The sequence below is a fragment of the Peromyscus maniculatus genome, chromosome 1 (assembly GCF_049852395.1).
Source record: "Peromyscus maniculatus bairdii isolate BWxNUB_F1_BW_parent chromosome 1, HU_Pman_BW_mat_3.1, whole genome shotgun sequence".
In the NCBI taxonomy this organism is placed as follows: domain Eukaryota; kingdom Metazoa; phylum Chordata; class Mammalia; order Rodentia; family Cricetidae; genus Peromyscus; species Peromyscus maniculatus.
In genome coordinates, this window is record NC_134852.1 from 54,396,354 (window position 1) to 54,407,068 (window position 10,715).

Genomic DNA, 10,715 nt, shown 5'->3' on the forward strand with positions numbered 1-10,715 from the left:
AGCACACGCCCTGGCAGACCCCGAGGGAGCCGTGTCGTGAGGAAAGGTGTAAATGCGGCAATGGGGACTTTCAGTGCTGGGAATGGTGGCACCTGCCTATAACCCCAGGATCGAGGCTGGGGATAGTAAGTTCCAGGCCAGCCTGAGCTTCACAGTGAAACTGTTTGCACAAAGAAAAATTTTTTTTTTTTTTTTTTTTTGGTTTTTCGAGACAGGGTTTCCCTGTGTAGCTTTGCGCCTTTCCTGGGACTCACTTGGTAGCCCAGGCTGACCTCGAACTCACAGAGATCCGCCCGGCTCTGCCTCCCGAGTGCTGGGATTAAAGGCGTGCGCCACCACCGCCCGGCAAGAAAAATTTTAAAAAAGCTGAATTTTCACATCGACTATATGTTGAAACAGCAACACATTGGATATATTAAGTTAAATGAAATATATTAAAATTGACTTTTTTTTCTTTTCTCAGTATAGCCTTGAGCAAGTTTCTACACCCTCAGCCCCATGGCTGGGTAAAGGTTGTCACTCTGGTACAAGGTGGACCTGCCTGATCCCTCCTAACAGGTCTGTAGCCTGCTGACCCTGGAGGTGTAGAGCAGAGACACTTGCCTCTTTCCCAAGCTAGACTTAATGCATTTGAAGACACAGTCTAAGCCTCATCGTGGACTCAGTGCCCTCTGCTGAGTACCTTATCACTGTGGGTTAAAGAGCCTGGGCTGCTGGATCAGTGCCGCACTGCTTCTCCCTCCCTGGCGCTCTGAAGGGAAGGCTCTTCTCTCTCAGCCTCAGCCTCAGCTCTAGTAGGAGGCCCTTGTGCCTCCTCTTCAAGGCCAGTGTGGGCTTAGGTACAAGTGACAGGCAGGGTCTCCTGCCTGTCAACACTTCCAACCTGCTGTCAGCAAGGTGATTGGTGCTTGGGGGTGCACAGAAATGTGGCCTTTTTCAGGGGGTCTCCCTCCTCCCCCTGCCGTTCAAGGGGTGAGAGGAACAGACAGAGGACAGGGTTACTCAGAAACCCCTCAGAGGGAGAAGAGCTCTTTACTGATGTGGGTAAGGCTGTTCAGCTGTCTGGCATCATGGCCAGGCGGGGGCCCTTTGGGGCCGTCAGGTAGGGGGACAGTGCTGAGCTGCTGTAACTCACGCTGTTGGGGCCTGTGGTGGGAGGGTTGACAGGGCTAATGGTGGACGATGGGGAGAGGGTGTTGAGCACCACACCACCCTCGTCCAGGGAGCGCTTGTAGGGGACTGGAGCCTCGTCTCGGAGGTCCTGGAAGGCCAGGTAGGCCTGGAATATCTGTGGGCAGGAAAGGGCAGGAGTTAAGTCAGCTGGGATGGGACAGGGAAAGCCAGGGACTGGCCTGGGGGTCTGCTAATGCCCAGCAGTGCCCAGGACTGGGGATGCCCGAAGAAGGTAGACTTGGAGGGGGACAGCAGAGACCCAGGTCGAGTCCTGGTCCTGGTCACCAAATGTGCAGTCCTCCCACCCCACCCCAGAGGGGTGCCAGGGCTTGTCCTCACCCAGACAGGGACGGAGAAGAAAGCAAAGGCAATGGCCGCCTTGGCGCTGCTGTTCCCCAAGAGGAAATGCTTGGACTTCGAGTGCTGCCACTGGCTGGCCAGGAAGCAGAAGGCCACAAACCAGACACCTGCCCAGAGGACTGGAGGGGCAAGGGAAGAGAGAGGGGAAAGCATGCTGGGGCACAGGCAAAGGGTGCTAATCCAAGTCCCTCAAGTGTCCCCCAAAGTCAACTTCTAACACAGAGCCGGAGCTCCATGTGGTTACTTCAACTGCATCAGTTCCCTTTGCCAGCCACATCTCATGTGCGCAGGGGCTGAGTGAAGGGGTCCTTCCTAGAGGACAGCACCTTCTCACTGCAGAGGTTCTGACAGGAGCAGTCTCTGGCCCTGGGGTGCTGGGATTGGCTCCTGGGGAGGGGAGAGAGGCAGTGTGAGGAGGGTCTGAGGGCCTGGGTATAAAGAAAGCATGGGCTGAGTGCTTTTGGGTGCCGAGCTCTACAGATACTGTGGTATGATTACGGAGGCTGTGCCGTGCTTTAAGCATAGGGCTTGCCATTCACTGGGCAGCCGTGGGTCAGTCACATGACTACCTCAGCCTTGGTTTCTCTTGGGAAATGAGAGATGAGCAGGACTCACCCAGGGTTGCTCTTCGAACTGGAGGAGACAGGGCTCATCCCTTGATGGTGTGCCTAACACTGGAAAGTGCTCAGCAGGTGTGCACATGTCTGTAGGCACCCCTTAATTCATTTCACACCCAGAAACCCCTGCGAGGCAGAGTCTTCATCCTAGCTTTCACTGAGGGTCCATGTGGCTCAGCGCTCTGAGTCAAATTCCTGCCACAGGGTGGACTCTTCAGGCTGTGTTTAGTGGACCAGGGAGTGGAATGTGAGGGGAAAGCAGCTTGGGCTAGAGGCAGTGAGAGGACAGGGAAGAAGGCAGACTAGGACGTGCTTCTGGGGAACCATGGAGTCAGACCCTCACAGTGGAAGGACCAGCAGGGCTGTGACTGTAGGCACTAGGGAGCCTGGGAGGGCTAGCTCTGCATGGTCGCGTGGGACTCACCAGCCAGGATGAAGTCCAAGAGCTGGAAGGCTGTTTTAAAGCGGCTGCCCGTGATGCGGCTCTCACGGGCGTCTAAGGCAAGGAAGACCAAGCAGCTGAGGAAGGACAGAAAGCCAGCTTCTACTGCGAAGCTACAAGCCACATGATTGCTGTTGAGGACGCAGCGGAGCTGAGGATTCTCTGTCCTGTTCTGGTAACCATCAGTTAGCAGAGAGGAAAAGATGACCAGGGAAAAGACCTGTGAACCACAACGGGCAGAGTGGAACCCAGTGCCTCCTCCAAGAGGCCTTCCCCTTGGGTGGACACCCTGGGTACTGGGCATTCTGCAACTGCCATTCCTGATGCAGCCTTGGAGCCCTGTCTCTGCCCTTCATCCTCTTTCCTCCATCCAGGCTCTGGCCTCACCTTCCCCTCCCCTCATGCCAGCAGTCTCCCTCTGCTCTCCTGCCCACAGCCCCTCAAGGCTCCCAGTGCCCCGGCAGTACCAGCGCATCCCCTTGGCCTCCTCCGACACACTCTTGCCTTAGCTAACTTCATCTCTGTCACCCATCCCTGTCTGTCCCACCCTCTCCTGACACCACCCTTGGTCAGGGCACCAGATCTAATAAGAAGTGTCCTCCTCTCCAGCTTTCCTGTGTCTCCCTCCTCTCCCTTCCACCCAGTGCTGAGGGCTGACACCAGGGCCTTTTCATGCTAGTCAAGCATTCTACCACTGAGCTCTGCGTTCAGCCCCAATTAATTTATTATTATTATTATTATTATTATAATCATTATTATGGCATTTTGAGACAGGGTTTCTCTGTGTAGCCCTGGCTATCCTAGAACTTGCTGGCCTCGAACTCAAGAGATCCGCCTGCCTCTGACTCCCGAGTGCTGGAATTAAAGGCATGTGCAAAAACTGACCAGCTCGTTTTTTTACTTTTAAAATTTATTCATTTAATGTGTATGGGTATTTTGTCTGTCTGTCTGTCTGTGAACTACATGCATGCAGTGCCCATGGGGAAACTGGAGTTACAGATAGTTTGTAAGTCACCCTATGTGTGTTGAGAATTGAACCTGGGACTTCTGGAAGAGCAACTGAGTACTCACAACAGCTGAGCCATTTTTTTTCCAGCCCAGTTCATTTTTAAAAGTTTTTAAATTATGCATGTTTGGCCATGTCTCTGCTGTGTGTGCGTGTGCATGCTTGCCTGTGGAAGCGAGAAGAAGTTATTGGATCGCCTGGAGCTGGGGTTATAGGTGATTGTGAGTTAAGTGCTGGCACCCAAACTCAGGTTCTCTGCACAAGTAGCAAGCACTCTTAGCTGCCAGCCCATCTTCCAGCTCCCTCCTCCCCAATCCATGTTTTGAAATAAACTTGTGAAATAATCAAAATGTGCAAAGGCATAACAAACATGCAGTACTGATTACAGAATTAAAATGTCAACCTTTTTACTTCAGGACTTTTTTCTTTGAGACAGGATTTCACAAGTAGCCCTGGCTGGCCTTGAGCTCATAGCTCTTCTTCCTGCCTCAGCCTCTCAAGTTCTGGGATTATAGGCATAGGACGCTATATTTAGTTTTTGCTTTAGAATTCTTAAGAAAGCAACACAGCACTGCCTCGGTGGCTGCCCCACAGCTGTGCAGCTGCCCCACAGCTGTGCACCTGCCTCTGTGATGCTGTCACCACACCATGACAGAGGCACTTTTCTGATAAAGAAATCTGAGGCACAGAGGACAAGGAAGTGGATGAATTTTTTCAGCTAGTGAGCAGCAGAGTCTCCACTTGGACCCCAGCCGTATAGCTCTTCATCTTTCTTAGTCTGCCTCCTGCTGGATCCAGCCCTGAGAGCAGAGGTTCCTATTCGCGCAAATGTGTGAAAGACTGAAGCCCGTCACACTGCAGTGTGGCAAGCCCTGTGTTAGGCACAGAAGGAGCCCATGTGTGTCTACTGAGTAGAAAGTGAGGTTGGTTCATGGAATGTTAAGGGATGAGAAGCATTGAGTACGGGGACCATTGCTTGGAGGGCTGTGAGCAGGGCAGGGCAGGGCAGAGCAGGGTAGGATCAGCTCTCAGCGTGGAAAAAGCCTTTGGGTGATGTAGAGTTGGCTGGAGGGGTAAGTCTGCATGCTGGGGAGTCACGGCAGAGCAGAGTGGACAAGAGCTGAAGTTTGGGTGGAAACCAAAGTTCTGGGGCTGAATTTAGGAATTAGTAAGTTGAGATCTGGACCATAAAGGAGTTTTGCAGGGCATGGCAGTGCATGCCTATAATCCGGTGCTTCTCAAGCTTTGTAATGCTGTGACCCTTTGATACAAACTCCTCATGTTGTGGTGACCCTAAACCATAAAATTATTTTTGTTGCTATTTCATAACTGTAATTTTGCTACTGTTATCAATTGTAATGTAAGTATCTGACAAGTAGGATATCTATGTAGGCAAAGACCTCAAAGACCTCAACATCAGACCTGAGGAGGTGTGAAAGATAAAATTCTCATTTGAACTTTTTTTTTTACCTCGAAGAGATTTATTTTACGTATGTGAGTGCTTTGCCTGCATGGATGCATGTGCACCACTGGGGTCTCTCTGGTGCATTCGGGTCAGAAGGGGGCATTAGATCCCCTGGAACCGAAGTTAAGGATGGTTTTTGGATTTGGGTGCTCAGAGTTGAACTTGGGTCCTCTGGAAGAACAAGAGCCATCTCTCTAGCCCCTCATTAGAATTTCTTTGAGCATGGAAGAGTTCTAAGATAGCCAGGACCAGATCCAGGGACTGGAGAAGTTCTCTGGGGTCATGTGGCCAATGATCTAGATAAAGGGTAAGGGTGAGAGAGAAGTTCACAGAGCAGGTTGGTAGAAGAACACAGCCCTGAGGAATGGAGACTGGATCTGTGACTGATGGGATGTAACTGTAAGCAATGGGAAGCTGTGCAGAGGGAAACAGGAAAACTTTGATAGGATCTGAACGCACGGGACAGGCTCTGCAGGGGTGTGTGTATGTTTGCATGAGTGCAGTAAGGCCTCCATAAATGTGTGAGAGAGAGAGTAACTCTTTTTATGTCCTTTGGTGTGGGGGACGAGGTAAAAGGCCAGCCCTAAATTACCTGCCTTTGTCCTGTCTTCCCTTCTCTCTCTCTTGGCTATTGCTTTATAACCAAAATAACAAGTTTCCCTTCTTGCCAAGCACTTTATAGTCAAGTTCTTGAAGGAAGGCTGTAAAATGGTCTGGAACAGTGGTTCTCAACATTTCCTGCATATCAGATATTTACATTACGAGAGTCATAACGGTAGCAAAATGACAGTTATGAAGTAGCAATGAAATAATTTCATGGTTGGGGTCATCGCAACATGAGGAATGGTATTAAAGGGTCACAGCACTAGGAAGGTTGAGAAGCACTAGTCTGGGAGCTAAGGATTTAGCCTTGAGGAAATAACTTGCACTGCTCACGGCAGGATGAGGCAGGGAAAGAACAGCCACCTCCCTGGAACCGTGTACCACATTATTCATTCACTTCTGTTTTCCAAGGTGATAAATCTACCACATTACAACACAGTGGGAGCCACATGCTTCTGACTCTGCAAAGCTGTGTGGATTTGAGCAAGTCATCCAGACCTTGAAACCTCAGTTTCCTAGTGTGTTTATGCCGTGGAGAAGGGGAGCGGGGCTCAGGACAATGGTGGTCCTCAGGACTCACCTAGGGAGAGGAAGCAGACCCTTAATGTTAGCTGCTCTAGGGTGGGGTTTGAGTCCAGCCCTGACTTCCAGGCCCCGAAGGCTGTTGGTCCATGGTGGAGCCTAGGGCACTGGAAATATGGGGAGGGGCATCAACTAGCTGGAGATCCTGTCTCCTTGAGGCCTATGTCCAGCCTCTTTCTGCACCCTCCCTGGCTTGTCTCCGGGAAGGGAGCAAAGATTCATGAGTTAAGACACCAGCTGGCAAGAAGATGGAGGACATGAATACCAGATGCTCAGAGACTCCCACTGAGGAACCAGGCCAGGGGAGGAAGAGGAAGGGGAGGGAGGATGGTAGCACAGGCAAAGTCCCTGACCACAAGGTCTGGCAGGGCTGGCAGCTTTCCCCCTGCTTGCACTTGGCCATACCAGCTGGGCTCCCAGATCCCTCAACGCTTGCTTCCCCTTTCCAGGCATTGGAGACAGTGAGTGGATGTGAGTTTGACTCCTTCATCTGATGGCAATGACCTTGACAAATCACTCAACCTCTGTCTAGGAGTCTCAGTTTCCCCTTGGATCACACACGTTAGTAGGTTCTTGTCATAGGCTGTGGTGAGGAGAGAAGGCACCAGGGAGTAATGTGTGACAGTCATAATTCCTCTCTTCTCACAAGGAAGGACAGCGTGCACCAGCCCCTGTCATCCCAGGTTCCTCCAACCCTCTCCTCCCTCACAGTTGAGAGTTATTCCAGTGACAATACTTGCTATTTAAGGAGAGCTCAGCATTTGCCAGCCCCCCGCTAGTCAGCATGTATGCATTGCCTTGCTTCGTCTTCACAGCAGTCCTGCCCAGGAGCAGGTTAGTTACAGATGAGGACACAGGTCAGAGAAGATGCTTTAGGCCACAGATCGGCTGGCCATGTAAGCGACTGAGCCAAAGGGGCATTTCTGGGAAGTAAGGTGCTACTGCTGCTGCTGCTGCTGCTGCTGCTTATGCCTGGGGCAGCCCAGCTAACAGGGGAGCAGGTCCCTTTGATGGACACACAGGTTAGGAAGGACTCAAAGCCAGGCCTTTTTGGACTGTTCCAGAGGACGGAGAGAAGGTACTCTGGATTGGGAACCTGGGGGAGACTCTGGAGTTTAATCCATGGAGAAGGACAAGAATGCCAGCTTCCCAGAGACTCTCACTGAGGAACCAGGCCAGAGGGTTGGTTTCTGCTCCCATGACCCTAATCAGAGCTCATAACTGGGCTTGGGTTACCAGTTCTGTCCAGGGAAAACAACAGTAGTAGTACAGGCTGGCTGAGCATGGTGGCTTATACCTATAATCCAGCACTCAGTGAGGCTGAAACAGGAGGTCCATTGTGAATTCAAGGCCAGCCTGGGCTAGGATACGGAATTAAGATGCTGTTTCAAACAACAGAAACAAACAAAAAGACACCCCAAACATAAACCAGGGTGTGTGGGGGCACGAACTAGAGAGATGGTTCAGTGGTTAAGAGAGCATACTGCATGTGATGATTTGAATGGGAATGCCCCCATTTTGGCTCATATGTGTGATTTTGTTTGTTCTTTTTGGAGACAGGGTCTCTATGTAGTTCTGGCTGTCTTGGAACTTGCTATGTAGACCAGGCTGGCTTTGAACTAACAGAGATCCTCCTGCCTCTGCCTCCTGAGTGCTGGGATTAATGTATGCCACCATGCCTTGGCCAGGCTCATATATTTGAATGCTTGGTCCCCGGGTGGTGGAACTGTTGGTAAGGATTAGGAGGTGTGACCTTGTTGGAGGAGGTGTGTCACTAGGGGTGGACTTTGAGGTTTCAAAAGCCCTTGCCATTCCCGTTTGTTCTCTTTCTGCCTCTACCTTGCAGATAAGCTCTCAGCCACTGCTCCAGCACCATGCCTGCCTGCCTGCTTGTTGCCATGCTCCTGCCGAGATGGTCATGGACTCACTCTCTGAAACTCTAAGCAAGCTCCCAATTAAATGCTTTCTTTCATGAGTTGCCTTGGTTATGGTGTCTCTTCACAGCAATAGAACAGTAACTAAGATGCTTGCAGAGGATCCCAGGGTTCAGTTCTCAGAAGCCACAACAGGTGGCCCACAACCAGCTCTAACTGCAGTTCCACATGATCTGACACCTTCTAGCCTCACCAGCGCCTGCATGCATGAGGTGTGTGTAAACTCACAAAGGCACATACAGTCACATAATTTAAAACATGTTTTAAAAAGAAAAGGAGCTGGGGCTGGAGAGATGGCTCAGCAGTTAAGAACACTGACTGCTCTTCCAGACGTCCTGAGTTCAATCCCAGTAAGCACATGGTGGCTCACAACCAAAAGAAAAAAGAAAAAGAGAGAGAGAGAGAGAGAGAAGAAAGAAGTGCAGGTTAAGCCCATAGGCATAGATAGATGACTCTTGGACTGATGTTCAGAGAAAGGCAGTGATTGGTTCAATGTCAAGGTTATATAGCATGAGTAGGCTGAATGAGGATTTTGCTCCCAGTGTCCAGAATCTTTGGGAATATAGTAGTGATTTTTTTTTTTTTTTTGGTTTTTCGAGACAAGGTTTCTCTGTGTAGCTTTGGTACCTTTCCTGGAACTCACTCTGTAGCCCAGGCTGGCCTCGAACTCACAGAGATCTGCCTGCCTGTCTCCCGAGTGCTGGGATTAAAGGCGTGCACCACCACCTCCTGGAACCTTTTTCTTTTTTAAGTGACCTAATCCCCACTCAAGAAGTGGAAATGAGTGGGTCCTGGCATCTCACAGAATGCAGTGGCACTGCTCTTTTCTGTGTGGCCTTAATGGATGCTGGTTAGTGGGACTTTCTGGCATGATGGAAATGTCCTGAATATATGCTGTCCAGTTGGAAAGCCACAAGGTAACCTGGCAGCTAAGCACCTGAAATACGGCCACACTGGACGGAGAATACCCATCTGAATTAAATTAGTTGGAATTGGAGCAGCTATGCGGCTCGTGGCTACTCCACTGGACAAGCAGTCTTCAAACACTCCGATTCCACTCATCAAAATGACGGGGTTTTTTTTTGGAGGGGGGTATTTTTCTTCTCTTTTGAAGGGTTCTTTTTCACTTTTTCCTTTTTCTTATACTGTAACCAAAGCTGGTCTCAAACTCATGACAGTCCTCCCAGTCTCTCATGGGGTTTGTAAATCATGCCCAAATTGTTGGGCTCTTTCTTGTGATGAGTTCAGCTGGTGTTGCACATGGCTAAGGCATGACCAGATACCCAGTTAAAGGTGGCTTCAGCCTCTGCCGCCCGTCTGACCCCCCCCCCCCTTTGTTCCCGGATCTGAGACCTGCTCTCTCCCGTGTCCTGACCCCCAGGGCCTCACCCCTCCGCAGATCCTCGAGATGCTCTTTGGTCTCCTCAGAAAACGCACTGTCTCACTGTCGGCCAGGTCCTGCAGGCTTTCGGGAAGGTGCATGCTGGCTGCTCTTCTTGGGTGTCCTGGGAGGTAGGGGCACGGGTGTTGGGGGCTTTCTCGGCACCACTGCCTGTGTGCTTCACGCCCACCCCAGAGCTCAACAGCCGAGAGACAACACAAACGGGAATGTCAGTCGGGGTGCTGGGAGCGGGGAGCACTCTGGTGTGAGGGAGGGCTGGGTGTCCAGAGGTGGGAGCCAGGATAAGGGTACTACTGAGGATTCCCAAGGTGGGGATGGATGGACCGAGGGACTGTTAGGAGCCTTAGGAACAGAGGGCGATAGGGTGAAGGGGCTGCTTCAGGTTTCAGTAGTCAGGAATACGGAGTGAGAAACTGCTGGGTGGTCGGGGTGCTGGGGATAAGGGATGGTAGGGTATGGGCAGGTTCTGGGAATGGTAACACAGCTTAAAAGGCTGCTTCAGGTCCTAGAAGTTGGCCTCAGGAGCTGATAAGGAGCCAGAGGGTTCTGAGGGCCCTGCGTATTGGGAATACAGGACGAGGGTGAAGAGGGGTGACAGGCCCAGTGGGTCCCCCGAGTGGTTAGGGACCCCGGGACATGGGACACTGGCGAGGAGGCTGCTGGCTGGGGTCCCCGAGCGAGAAGGCCACGGGGAGTCCAGGCTTATTATTTGGGCTGTTCCCTGACTGGGGTCGTTTCCCCTAACATGAGCCCGGCGTAGGCTTCCGCTGCCTCCGGGGGTCACACTGTCTCATACTGAGGTCTGGTCTGTGCAGTCTGGGAAGCCGGGCGCCGCCCGAGAAGAGAGACCGGCACCCTTCTCCGCACAGGGGCCTCCCCGCAGGGACGTCGGCGGGCAGCGCTGAGACCCCGGGGGCGCTGCAGGAGAGGACACCTATGCTCCGGGGGCCGGGGACCGGCGTTCGCCTCCGGGAGGTGGGGTCTTCCGTTGGCCCGCCCTCCTCTCCTGCTCCGGGTCGCCGCCTCCAGCTTCCTTTTGGGTCCTCTTTTTCCCGCCTTTTCCGTTCTCCCCGGGCGATTGGCTGCGTCTAAGTCCCGCCCCTTTCTCTTCCACCTATCCGAGCTTGACTA

The 10,715-nt window shown here is 51.9% G+C and overlaps 1 protein-coding gene across 2 annotated transcripts; it reads right to left on the reverse strand.

Moving 5' to 3' along the window:
* Positions 1–998: 998 nt before the first annotated feature.
* Positions 999–10,709, reverse strand: Syngr4 (synaptogyrin 4). Of its 2 annotated transcripts, none has more exons than XM_042276678.2 (5): positions 10,519–10,709; positions 9,572–9,687; positions 2,575–2,812; positions 1,513–1,652; positions 999–1,288 (listed from the first exon to the last, which is right to left on the reverse strand). In XM_042276678.2, exons 2-5 carry the CDS (start codon positions 9,662–9,664, stop codon positions 1,055–1,057), a joined length of 705 nt encoding a protein of 234 aa, XP_042132612.1. In that variant the 5' UTR covers positions 9,665–9,687; positions 10,519–10,709; the 3' UTR covers positions 999–1,054. The 2 variants fall into 2 exon arrangements, with proteins under 2 accessions (XP_042132612.1, XP_015855975.1); XM_016000489.3 differs by having other exon boundaries at positions 10,381–10,709.
* Positions 10,710–10,715: the final 6 nt, after the last annotated feature.

Coding starts and splice junctions, on each gene's coding strand:
- Syngr4 (XM_042276678.2), bottom strand. CDS start 9,664: ATGCACCTTCCCGAAAGCCTGCAGGACCTGGCCGACAGTGAGACAGTG. Junction 1,653..2,574: donor CTTGGACTTCATCCTGGCTG/GTGAGTCCCACG, acceptor TTGCCCCTCCAG/TCCTCTGGGCAGGTGTCTGG. Junction 1,289..1,512: donor TCTTCTCCGTCCCTGTCTGG/GTGAGGACAAGC, acceptor TCCTGCCCACAG/ATATTCCAGGCCTACCTGGC.